General features: G+C 41.6%; 1 protein-coding gene and 3 non-coding genes across 4 annotated transcripts; all 4 read right to left on the reverse strand.

Moving 5' to 3' along the window:
• Positions 1-970: 970 nt before the first annotated feature.
• On the reverse strand, positions 971-1,051 carry LOC111591379 (small nucleolar RNA Z199). The gene has a single exon (XR_004858012.1). It is a non-coding gene; the product is annotated as a small nucleolar RNA Z199 (small nucleolar RNA).
• A 186-nt stretch (positions 1,052-1,237) lies between these two features.
• Positions 1,238-1,320, reverse strand: LOC111591381 (small nucleolar RNA Z199). The gene has a single exon (XR_004858014.1). It is a non-coding gene; the product is annotated as a small nucleolar RNA Z199 (small nucleolar RNA).
• A 199-nt stretch (positions 1,321-1,519) lies between these two features.
• On the reverse strand, positions 1,520-1,615 carry LOC111591407 (small nucleolar RNA R64/Z200 family). Its single transcript, XR_004858041.1, has one exon. It is a non-coding gene; the product is annotated as a small nucleolar RNA R64/Z200 family (small nucleolar RNA).
• Positions 1,616-6,778: 5,163 nt separating this feature from the next.
• LOC100282752 (uncharacterized) lies at positions 6,779-11,672 on the reverse strand. Its single transcript, NM_001155658.2, has 9 exons — positions 11,338-11,672; positions 10,109-10,183; positions 9,682-9,738; positions 9,447-9,607; positions 9,215-9,355; positions 8,640-8,742; positions 8,466-8,565; positions 8,129-8,368; positions 6,779-7,040 (listed from the first exon to the last, which is right to left on the reverse strand). Exons 1-8 carry the CDS (start codon positions 11,485-11,487, stop codon positions 8,157-8,159), a joined length of 999 nt encoding a protein of 332 aa, NP_001149130.2. The 5' UTR covers positions 11,488-11,672; the 3' UTR covers positions 6,779-7,040; positions 8,129-8,156.
• Positions 11,673-12,962: the final 1,290 nt, after the last annotated feature.

The raw sequence follows: 12,962 nt of genomic DNA on the forward strand, positions 1-12,962 counted from the left end.
TGACAAAAAAATAAGCATGACAGTACCTTTTCAAACGAAATGGAGATGCCTTCCTTGCTATGTGGTGACAAGATATGATTCTATCGACGTGTGCAATTAGTACTGGAAAAGTATAATATCAGTGCAGTTAGTCATGGAGTTGAACAGAACCTAAAAATACAAGATGATACAAGACTCCTCACAGGAATGGAAAAGGGCTATGCTGACTTATTAAACAGCAGTCAGTACATATTTTCTTTCATCTAAATTACTCTTTGTCAGGGAAAGTTAGGATGAAAAGTAGCCTTGCACATAGCCAAGAAATTTTACACTGCGCTAACAAATTGTGATATGACCGGCCTTGCATGTAGCCAAGAAATTTTATATTGTGCTAACTTAACTCAACTGTCATGATTCTATAAAAAGAATGTAGCTCATCTCTTTGCATTGTTGAATAAAACTAAGATACTTACAAGTCACTGTAATGCAATAATAGACCACACTCTATGATGACAAGAACATTGATCCATAAAACAAATAAAAATTAGAAAATGCAGATATCAAGGAGAGACAATCGGTATGGACCTATTTGGGCTATCTGGGAGAGACCAACATCCAATGAAAAATAGACTTATTTGGGTTATCTGGGAGAGACCAACACAACCAGTTGACAGTATAAACAAAGGTAGAAAATAGACTTTGGCTGAACTTGCAGAAGAAAAGAACCCGTATGGATCTATCTTTGTTTATGATCACAAAATGATTAACAGATGACCATCTCTCTCTTATAACAACACCAAAGAGGACTGTTTACATTTGTCGATCGGGTGTTAGTATTAATTTGGTATAAGAATCATATAATATAAGGAACTGTAAAAGGAATCAAATATCTGTAACAAATAAATTAAAAATATGTAAGGCGTCAAGAAGGCGGAGGCGAAGTCAAAAGATAAACAGACAGAATGCAAAGAAAATCAGAAAAATATGGTGGGGTCATCAGAGACTTAAAACGAGGGAATCACAGGAGAATAATCCCATCATATTGTTGCAGTTAAATACTCATCATCTGACCAGGGAAACAGGCAAGAAAAAACTACCTATGTATCTTGGTAAGGAATACAACAATACTGAAATAGGATAATCACAGTGTTGTGATGCTCAATTAAAAAATGCTTGAAGTTTTCAAAGTGAACGGTAACAATCATTGTTTTTTGGTACCATTCAGTTCAGAATATGGCAAACAACGGTATAAAGACAGGATCATCAGACTTCAAACTTGGGAATCATAGGAGAATAACTCCAATCATAGCATTGGAGCATTTAATTGCTCATCACTTGATCATCAACAGTTGAAGCAGGCAACAGAAGTGTTTAGACGTAGTGCAAACTCACACAATGAGATAAGTAGCAGCATTATGAGCAAATTGTCAATTGATAGAAAGTGTCCATAAGACTCCAACAAAGGAGGTAAGCAGAAACATTTGTGTTAGAATACAAGAAACCAGTGACCCATCAAAAACAGAACTTAGTATATTGATGCTCACTGCTCAGAACATGAAACATCTTCTGATTTATGCCAAAGCATCTCTGAAGTCTGACATGCGAATTTAATTTCCATGATTCATCATGGCTTTCATTCAGTAGATAGTAAAAAATCAGGGTTGAACATATTACGAAAAAGTGCATACAACAAAGTTTCTAGATGAGGGCAATGCCTCATAGCTTTCATTCAGTTCTTAGACTGCAAAATCAGTGTTGAACGTATTACGGAAAAAGTGTAGACAACAAAGTTTCTAGATCTAGCAGCAGGGAAGACGGACGAAGAGAGAGGGAGGAAGAAAGCGGGGAGGCGGATCTTACACTTGCGGATGCGGGCGGCGGTGTAACCGCAGGAGGAGCAGGTGCTCTTGTGGAGGTGGAAGCTGCGGCGGCCGCAGAGGATGCAGACGTGTGCGTCTTGTTCCGGCGCTTGCCGAGTTGCCGAAGCTGCCCGTACCCTTCCCCTGCAAGCCACGACAACTGCACGTTAGCGAGCCTGCTGAACGTGGGGGCAGAGCACGGGATCTACGGCTGTTCAGGAGTGGCCGAGATCCCCGCCCGACGTGATCTGCGAGATCCCCGCCTAGTGGAATTCGAGGCTGGCCGCTGGGAGTGGGGTCGGCTGTTGGGCGCCATGCCGCCATCAGCGGCTGCGGAGGCGTAGCACGGTTGTGCGGGCGAGGACAAGGCGGGGGCATTTGGTTGCTGGGAGTTGGGCGAGATCCGCGCTTGGCGTGCTGGTCGTGGGCGCGGCTGCACGCTGGGAGTGTGGTTGCTCGGAGTTGGGCGAGATCCGCGCTTGGCGTGCTGGTCGTGGGCGTGGCTGCAAGCTGGGAGTGGGATCGGTTGCTGGGCGCCATCGCCAGGGGCAGTCGGCTGCTGGGCGCCATGCCGCCATCAGCGGCTACGGAGGCGTAGGACGGGTGTGCGGGCGAGGACAAGGCGGGGGCATTTGGTTGCTGGGAGTTGGGCGAGATCCGCGCTTGGCGTGCTGGTCGTGGGCGCGGCTGCACGCTGGGAGTGTGGTTGCTCGGAGTTGGGCGAGATCCGCGCTTGGCGTGCTGGTCGTGGGCGTGGCTGCAAGCTGGGAGTGGGATCGGTTGCTGGGCGCCATCGCCGGGGGCAGTCGGCTGCTGGGCGCCATGCCGCCATCAGCGGCTGCGGAGGCGTAGCACGGGTGTGCGGGCGAGGACAAGGCGGGGGCATTTGGTTGCTGGGAGTTGGGCGAGATCCGCGCTTGGCGTGCTGGTCGTGGGCGCGACTGCACGCTGGGAGTGTGGTTGCTCGGAGTTGGGCGAGATCCGTGCTTGGTGTGCTGGTCGTGGGCGTGGCTGCAAGCTGGGAGTGGGATCGGTTGCTGGGCGCCATCGTCGGGGGCAGTCGGCTGCTGGGCGCCATTAGCGGCTACGGTGGCATAGCACGGGTGTGCGGGCGGGCGGCAAGGCAGGGTCATTTAGTTGTGGACGCTGACACTAAATGCTTAATAGAATAGTATAGATTTTCAATGACCTATATCACAAATTTTAAACTATGAAAATTGAAATATTTTTATTTTTCATAAGTCAACTACATGGGCTACATATAAAATTATTGTACATTAGTGAGAAATGTCTCTCTGCTTCATAGAATAAAAAGGACCTTATGAATATGTATACCTTTTAAGAATATAATGATAGGAATCAAATAATGAAAGCTGTTAACCTATGTGAACATTTAGTGTCAGAGCTAGAAATGTGGTTTTTACTTTGTTGGGGAGGGCCAGCAGTAAAGATTTTTTTTCAAAATCTAGTCAAATTCATCCCCTTTGTCTCCGCCATTGTAAACAATGAGCAACTCCCGCCTGGATATATGGAGTGCATCGGCATATGTCCCTGCCTTCTTACAGCTTACCTAGCGTTTTTGTCTACACATTTGGAGTTGAATAATTGATTTTCTTCGTTGTTAGCATCTAACATTGGCTTTTATCATTTCTGAAAAAAGATTTTCGTTGCATTGTAACTCTGGCCCAAAATGGAATCATAGTTTTTAAACCTTTTTTACCGAATACACAGGAGAGTTGTGTATCTGTCTTATAGAGAAAATATCATCTAACTTCTCTACATGGGCAAGAGAATTTGTGCCAAATACTACCGTAAGCTGTAATTTGCAGATTACTTATGCCAATACTACTGTACTAACCTAAGGGCTAAGGCTCTACATGCACACCATCTAGTTCTTGTAGCCTTGTGAACAACCGGTGTCTATAAGACATAATGCTCACACTGCTTTATTATCTGTATTTGCGCAACATCACTCTCTACCTTTGGCCATTGAACTTTGCTACCAAACTGAACCACGAAAGTCCAACACGTGCACGGAGTTGCAAATGCATACCTCGGCTACTTCAATATCCTTATCCCAAATGATCTCTAGAATGTTAAGGGGGCTCCTGGCTCCTTCTCTATCTCCTCCAAGGAGGCGGTGGGTGGCAATGCCTGCGGATGCGAATCCCCTGCCTAGCCGCTATGTCATTGAATGACAAGCCACTCTCCCATTGGACCAGCTCCTTTGCGTTCAGCATATCATCATGTGCCAGCACTTCAAGAAACATGTGAAGTGCACCATTAAGGACATCAACTCCCTATTTATGCGCGAGATTTTACTGACAAAATAACAAGACGTCATTCCATACGGGGCAGACGAAATGGGTGGAAACATTGTGCACTGGTGATTACCAGCATTTCAGGACGAAACGCAACACAACCATATACAGCAGGAAACCAGAGACCTCCATAACATGTCCGCAACATCAGAGTGGATAGACCAAACAAACCCTTTTAGGGTTAATTTGGTGACCGGGGATCCCGAGGGGAAGAAATCCTGTTGCTATTCAAAATTGAATTGCGAGGGGATTCCTCCCCCATGGATCCCCTAGGGATCCCTAATCACCAAATTAGCCCTTAAGGGAATGCAGCGGGCCATACCTTGGGGCCGACATAGAGCGGACGACCATGGGTGCCGGCGAGGGTGGTGATGCGCGAGGGCCGGGGTGAGGAGTGACTCCATCAAACATGGTGCACAAGATGGATGATGGAGATAGGTGATGTCGTGATGGGAATTGCGATACGGGCCAACCGACGGTGGGTGGGAGGATAGGCTTTTGTTTCAGTTTTTTCCTTTTCTGACCACCTGTTGTCCACTGCCAAACACTTCTAACAAACACTTCTAAGAATCGATTTAGTAAAAACCATATAAAATCAACATAAACACATAATCAGCCGAATCATTGCAACAGTAGGAATCTGTCTCTTTCTAAAGTTTAAATCCTATGGGCACCTTCATCTCTCTCCGTAATCACCATAATACTCAAATTATCTCCACGTCCAGATTCTTAAAAAAGATGGTTAGAAAAAAGTTAAAAAAAACATATCTGATATCTCCTGACTGGTCGCAGGGTAAATTCTGGCTTATATAGTGGTGGGTGGCGGCGGCCAGAACGACGACAGCAGTCCGAGGCTCCGAGCCGAGTGCTGACGGGGAGGCTCCAATAGCGAAAAGTTTCAAGCATTTGCCATCCTGCCCAAATACACAATGGCCATTAGCCACATTTGATATCCACACAAAAAGAACATTAGTAAGTGTACTTTTACCTAGTTGTTTTTTTAACTTTTCCTAGTTTTCAAAATGCAACCATTACATGGAAATAGCTTTTGTTAGTAACAAATATATAATTTCTATATAGCATAGTATTGGTGAAGATGTTATTCAAAGCATCCATTCGTAACAGGTGTTGGATAGCAGATCGTGTTAGGAAGAGAGGTCTAGATCACCCTAAAAGATGTGTTTTATGTGATCAGGAACACCATGTTTTCACCCGGGAATTCTGGTTTAAAGTTCTTAATCATATGGATTTTGCTTCCCGTGCACCTAACCAGTCTGAGCTCTCCTTTGCTGATTGGTGGCACAGAGCTTGCAAACACCTACAAAGGGATCCAGAAGCACTGTAACAGTTGTGTTTTCAAGGCAGCTCATCCCAACCTTGGAGTCATGCTCTGTGATCTCCACGTGCAGCACCATCTATGGTGTAGGGCTGGGGCCAAGACCCTACGTGAGTTAGGTCAGTTAGGTGGGTTGTATTAGTGTCAGTTGGTTTGGCTGGTTTGCCCCCAAGTCTCTCTCTCTTCTCTTCAGCCATCTTCTTGGGTCCGAGGGGATGTGGTGTGGTGTTGTATAGACCCCTTCCCTATTTTTCTCTTTAATATAATGATACGTAGCTCTCCTGCGTATTCAAGATAAAAAAATCGTAAAGATATGTTACTCCATTCCAAAAGACAATATTTTACTTTATAAAAAAGCATCTAAGTTTAACTGAATATATAGATCAAATAAGTATATTAATATTTATGGCACTAAATAGATACACTATAAGAATAAATCTCATAGCAAATTCTAATGATACTTATTTATACTCCCTTTCTTCTTTCTAAAAAGTATAAATCTAATTAAAAAATAAATTACTAAGTTTATAGAAAATGTATTGATATTTATATTTGTATCCTAAATATTTTTATTATAAAATTATATTTTATATTTAATCTGATGATACTTATTATATATCATAAATGTTTAAATAATTTTAACTATATTCACTAAAATTATATTTTCTGTGCTTTCTAAAAAAACTAAAGCTACGTTCCATTTGAGATGAAGTCAGTAACATAAAGTTAACTTTAAGATAATTTAACTTGGTATTGAGCTATTACTAGGAAATATCACGTGGACTTGTCGCGCGGCTCTAGTATTATGGAGCTAGTTGGATATTTGTCTAGAAGTTTAGGCCCGTGAAGGAAATATCGCGTGCACTTGGATATTTGTAAAAAAAAAGATTGTCATTCCCAATTCATTGTGGACAGGCCAGCACAACCAAACAACAGATCATGTTTAGCCACACAATAAGACTAGTGAACCAAACAGACTCTACGCTAGTGCACCCAGTCTGACCAGCTAGTGCACCCCACATGCAGCCTGGCTACAGATCCTAGCCAGGTTGAACCTAGACAGGTAACCAAACAGACCCTATGTTCTATGTGCTTAGAATTAGAAAAGCCAGCGGAGAGCACTAATGCTTTGTTCTTTTAAATCCATGAAGACATCGTTCACGTGAGAATCGGCCTCCGGAACACGCATACTGGTAAGTGCTAACGGCTAAACGCAGCAGATAACCACCGATCGAAACCTTATCAGACAAGAAAGTAACAAAAGGGTCCACCGATCGAAACATGATCAACTACGAAGTACATGCTAAAGAATTTATGAGAAGAATGATTTATGAAACTGACACGTACGCCAGCATTTTGTCCAGCGGTATCATTCATCGATGAGATGACCCAATCCTAAGCTCAAATCACAGACTGTTATTCGGAATCAACCTATCACTCAAATTCTAGATACAAAAGGGACCAGAAATATAGGGGGTGGAAATGGCAAAAGGAACATGCGGCGTTGACGCCAGCCCAGCATCAAATATTAAGGGCAATGAACTTCTGCAGAAAGCAAACAAAGCACATGATTAGTAAGGATCATAAACATAAGCACTATCTAGCGGTAACAAGTTATGGCTTCCATAAATACAGGACGCCTTTTCAAATAAATACTTAGCCATACTTAAACACTAGAGTTTTGGAAATATATATCAGCATCTATCAGCTAAAAAAACTCGGCCGGTAGGGGACAGACCCTACCCCACGGTATTATACTAAGAAAAAAGCTCAATCGGAGCCCCGACCGAGAAAGATCACGAAAGCTGGCTCCCAAGCAGCATGAGTCCGCCCACTATAGACCAGATCTTTACTCGTGCTTTGAGCCCTCTCGAGTCTCGACCCCTACACAAGGATCCGCCCCCCATAAGTCAATCCATCTCGTGTGCACACAGCCAAGGAAACTAGCGAGTGACCTTTTTTAACCTCAACCTGAAATTCGTTTCCACTTGGACTCGAACTCACGATCTAAGGAGTGCTATTCAAACCACCTAACCAACTCATAACAAACCATGTTTCACATAAGAGTTTGACCAAACTACGGATCAGGTGCAAACCAAGCACACGATTGCAACTCCAGCCATGCTCTATGTGCAGAATGAAACATTTATGAAACAGCCATGCTACATTTCAACTCAAATTTCATTTTAGCTGCTCATCTGAAATTACCAAATTTCACAAACTCTAGAAATTCTGTTCAAAATGTTTGGCCAAATGACTTAATCAAAATTGAAATGTAAAAGCATATTTTAAGGACAAATAACAAACATACTTCTTTGACACGGATATGATCCTAGTCCTAGCCTACTGAATGTGCAGTTGATGTTGCTGCTTTAGGGAAGGACCTCGAGTATATGTCCAGGGCCTGAATTAGCTTCCCACCATGGAAGCAACTTTTATTTGTATCCATGCAGCCAAATTAGCCTAAATAATCACAAAGCAATTCAACTAAAACCAGATTTTTTATAACCAAAAACATGTCTGACCAAAATTAAAATCCCTCCTAGCAGGTTATGGATCCAAATTTTTGATAAGGGTAGGGCTTCAAGCATATGCAATGCATCCAAATTATTACAAGCAGAATATAGTATCACCTGTACAAGATGCAGAAAGTGAGGATTTTCAACCCTGAAGGACCTTCGATGGATCTAACTGTCCGCTACAGTAACTCGAAGGAACAGCTGAAAGCACAAGCCTTCCTTTCCACTCTTCCCCAGGTTTCAGAGTAATAGGCCTCTCAACAGCTGCAGGCTCCACACACAGCATGCTCTTGTATTCTGCATCCCCAAAATCTTGCATTGCTTTTGCCTTCTTGTCCCAAGGGTTCCAAACAACTATAGAAGCCAACACAACAAGAGAATGATGTACATTTCAGCAACCATGTTGAATTGGTTCAACAAAAAAGAAGATTTGCCATCAAATCCTGCCTACCAGCATCAGGAAGCCCTTCTTTTGTCACGACAAATGTTCTTTTCTTCTCATGATCAATGATGGCAATTTTAGAGGGTGCGGCAAGATAAACTTTATCAACCTTGACATTGAAAAAATCATAACAGTTACATATTGATTTGGAATAATAATGTTTAACATGAGCAAATTACTTACTTCTGATTCAAAAACAATAGCATCGCCTTGCTCCGTGAAACGCTCCTTTGCCTTCAAGTTGTCAAGGTAGTCCATTGTTTCCAGCCCTTCGACACGCACCTCGCTGATATATAAAATAGTAATGTCAAGTAATAAAAACAAATTAAAACTGTCACTGCAAACAGCCTCAAAAAGTAACTTCCATGACAAGATTCTGAACACCACAAATTAGTTCAACATAAGCAGAACCTAGCTTCCTGATGTGAATTATGATAGAATTTATGCAGATTAAAGTTGAGATCTGACAACTACATCAAGGCAGCACTTAATTACGCCAACCAACCCTATCAGGTATAAAACACAAAGCCATCTGTTTATCCGAACTCAAAAAAGTTAAATTGGCATCTAAAAGGAATCCATAGATACATATAGATAGAGAAGTCAGACCCATCAGAAACCTGACATGTGCACAAAATTATAACATCTTTTTTTAACTTCCACTTCCAAAGAGAATGTCAAAGCATTAAATGAAATAGTACATAAGGAAACCAACTATTCAAAAGAAATTAAAAGAAAAGAAGAAACATTAAGCAGACCTTATGTCAGAGACAGAGAAGTATGTGTGATATGCAAATGTATAAGAGAAAGGTCTTCCATCTGTGTTGGTATTCCTGATTCGGGATGTGAGACTCAGATCTCCAGAAGGTCCAAGAGAAACTCTCAAGCGAAATTCAAAACTGTTAACAAGACAACAGAAAGACACCACAATCAGATGTGCTGTACCAGATTGAGACAAAACTGAGTGATCAGCCTGTGATGTAAACAAACCTGTGGGGCCAGATCTTTAAATCCTCTTCAGAAGGCTTCAAAATCAGATCAACATAAGCCTTAATAGCAGGGTTTACTGGTAAAGGGGGTGGGTTGTTGTCGATAGTCCAAAACCGGTTCCTAGCAAATCCATGTTGCTCAAGATTTCCATGTGTTCCAAACTGCATGTGTATTTCAGTGAGGACCAGAAGACGGATGGGCATTGATAAAGCAATACAGATAACAGTTACCATACTTGGGGAAAGCAAATTGGTATACCACCACGAATAGCTTTTGGAGGTTTGAAAATAGCCTGCAAAAGAATTCTTTCAAAATTTATAGGGAATCAAGGATGACATGTAGGCATCAATATATGTGGAACGCTGCAGTAATACAGCGAACACTAAAGCTAAAGAATAATCAAACTGGCCTCAACTTTGAGGACAAAAAAGCTAAGCAGATCAAAACTTTATGTATAACTCGACTATTCCAGGATCGAAGTGGAAGTAACACAACCTAACAAGGACAGTAATACAAAAATCAAAGAGACAACCAGGTGACATGTGTTAGGAAAAGGTTAACTTCCAGAATAGATAAATATCTATATGTGACATATGCACAAACACAACTTTTTGTCCATGTAACTGATAATGTCGCTTGCAACAATAAAAAGGAACATGTACCTTGCTGCTGAGAAAAAGCAACTCTTCCCCATTGTCATTCTTCCATGATGTTACTTGACCTCCATAAAGATAGATCTAAAAACAGTACAGAATTTATTATCTAGTAACACTACAATCAAATTTAAAACAAAGCATAATAAGAATAGAAACATAGGACATGGTAGTCCAACAGTAGTTGCATGTTGTACCCAATGGCTATAGTACTCATTGTTCCATTTTGCATTTCTAAGATAGGCCCAACAGAACGTAAATACTATCAAGTCACATAATTGTCATATTCAACTGATCTGCAATGTGGATTTTACAGGGTCCAAAAGATTTATATGCACACCTCATGTGTGTGTGTGTGTGTGTACCACAGTAGGGGGTTTTCCTTATTATTTCCATGTCAAAAAAACATATATGAACACTTTCGCCATAATGTTATTACAACATGGACAAACAAATTGTAATTGCCCTTACAGGCCTATAAAATCCGGTGTTGCCACTAAAACACATCCTTCATTTCTATCTTCCTACGGCGAACTCCAACGGAGTATGTATCAAAACATCTAAACTCATTATAAATATCTAATGACACTTAGCATCTCTAACAGGTAAAGTATACTCGATACCCATTTTAGATGTGATGTGGAAGAGTGCCTATATATATGGACGACCATCTTCTTAGATGTGTATTTGGGTACCCGGTTGAACACGGTAACATTTGGGTCTCGTCTTTCAGCTAACTGTGTAATCCAAACGTGTATTTGAATTCCCGTTTTTGCATATCCTTGTTGGAGTTAGTCTAATACTTAACGCTATATGTGTTACCCAAACGTTGGACAAATAATCTTAGTGGTTGATGTGAAACGCTAACCACCCATGACCCATCCACCCAGCGCTATACTGCTTACTAAAACAAATTTGGAAGGTTAGCCTGCAAGAAAACTTAAATCCCTCGATTCCAAGTCCGCAACACGCGGATCATGCAATGCGCTAATAACACGATGCAATCAGGACAGGGCACGGACATGCGAAATCGCACAGCAGAACAACAAAAACCCCATCAATTCCGCCCAAACCCCGCGCAGATCAGCATAATTCCCACCGGATCTGCGCCAGCTGCACCGAAACAGAAACGAATCGCCAACCCGCGCACATGCGCTCCAGCACACTGCAGTCGTATGCACAACCAGACAAATGACGAGAGGTAACGGAGGTGGGTGGGCGAGGCCGAAATCGTGTACCTCGGCACAGCAGTTGCGAGCGCCGCGAAGCACGATCTTCTCGAGGCCGGAGGAACCCTTGACTAGCTCCGCGAACGGCGACGGCAGCTGCATCGGCGGCGACTGTGAGGCGGCGGCACTGGCTGCAACGGCGGGGGCAGGGCCGGCCATGTCTCGACTCGCCCAGACAACGGCGGAGCTGGGACCCTAACCCTAGTCTTCCACTTCCGGGTCTCGCTCTCCTGCTTTTCGGGGGTTTATTTGGCAGACCTGAAGCGGGGACATAAATGGGAGAGGAAATGGAAAGGGACGACGAGACGGAGAAGAAGGAAGGTGCTGAGGCTGTGTTCTGGAATTCGGCATTCATACCTCAATTTTAAATATAAATGTATTGATTTTTCTATATACATTAATTTTATTATGCATCTATATATAAATATATCTAACTGTATAATAAAATATGTGCATTTATAAAAGCTGAAATACCTTATAATCTATACTGTACTTAAAGCACCAGTTTCAGTTTCAATAGTTTCAACGGTCGTCGCGCGTTATGGAAGAAGGGCGAGTGACACTAGATAAAGTTGTCTAACCAGTAGAACATCAGGCTTAGATATTTTTAATATCGAATATAAATTATATATATGTATATACGTTTTTTGTAAAATAAAAAAAATATAATCGTGTCGGGCCGGACCAGCACTACGGGCTAAGGCTGCAACCCTAACACGGCATAACGTTCTTGGCTCTTGCAAGCATTAGGTCGTTTTTGAGACCACATTGGCGCAATGGACTCCGTGACGTTTGAGGTTGCTGAATTGAATGGATTAACAATGATTTGTCACACTAACAGTAAAATGAAAGATTATTTGTTGGTTTTAAATATTATTATTTGCTACGAAGTAGCATAATTTATATGGAGCGCATCCAGTTTTTATTAATGCCTGACTTTAGCAATCACTCCATATTTTGATCTATCTTTTTATAAGTTTGAGTTCATGCAACTTATTTTAGAATCTTGAGCTCACAAATTTTCTCTTATTTGGTCTCTCTATGGTGGGATTATATTATTTTATAATCTTTGTTCGTTCAGTCAGTCGTTGTGAACTCTTTTCTTATCGCTCACTTCATTGGCTGTGTTGTACCAAGACATATTGGATGGAGTAAATAATATCAGTAGCCAAATCAAAAAAAAAATATTATACGAATGGAGAAGATAATCAATAAAAAATATTGAAATTTTTTTGTAGATAGTTTACATGGGTATTGTTGTAAGTCGTCGCAACGCACGAGCAACCGACTAGTTTAAAATAAAGGGGTAGTATCATTACTACGTTGCTTTCTTTTATTTTCTTTTTTGATTGACGATATATTTTTGTCATAAAAAATTTATAGGTACATGTAAACAAAACCCTTTTATCAAAAAAAGTACTAGAAGGATCTTGATGTCGTCTAAAAGGATAAATAAGCAATTGTAAAATCTTGAACTTGACTTGATTGATTTTAGCAAATCAGATTAATTCCTTGTCCGATAAGTACCTACACTTCACAAACAATTACACCAAATATACAATATAAAGTGCAAGTAAAGTAAATAAGCAATGGATAAGACACATGATTTATTCTATGGTCCAGTCAAGCCTCAA

The sequence above is a fragment of the Zea mays genome, chromosome 4 (assembly GCF_902167145.1).
Source record: "Zea mays cultivar B73 chromosome 4, Zm-B73-REFERENCE-NAM-5.0, whole genome shotgun sequence".
Taxonomy (NCBI): domain Eukaryota; kingdom Viridiplantae; phylum Streptophyta; class Magnoliopsida; order Poales; family Poaceae; genus Zea; species Zea mays.

Coding starts and splice junctions, on each gene's coding strand:
- LOC100282752 (NM_001155658.2), bottom strand. CDS start 11,487: ATGGCCGGCCCTGCCCCCGCCGTTGCAGCCAGTGCCGCCGCCTCACAG. Junction 9,739..10,108: donor TGCTTTTTCTCAGCAGCAAG/GTACATGTTCCT, acceptor ATTCTTTTGCAG/GCTATTTTCAAACCTCCAAA. Junction 9,356..9,446: donor TTAAAGATCTGGCCCCACAG/GTTTGTTTACAT, acceptor TCTTGTTAACAG/TTTTGAATTTCGCTTGAGAG.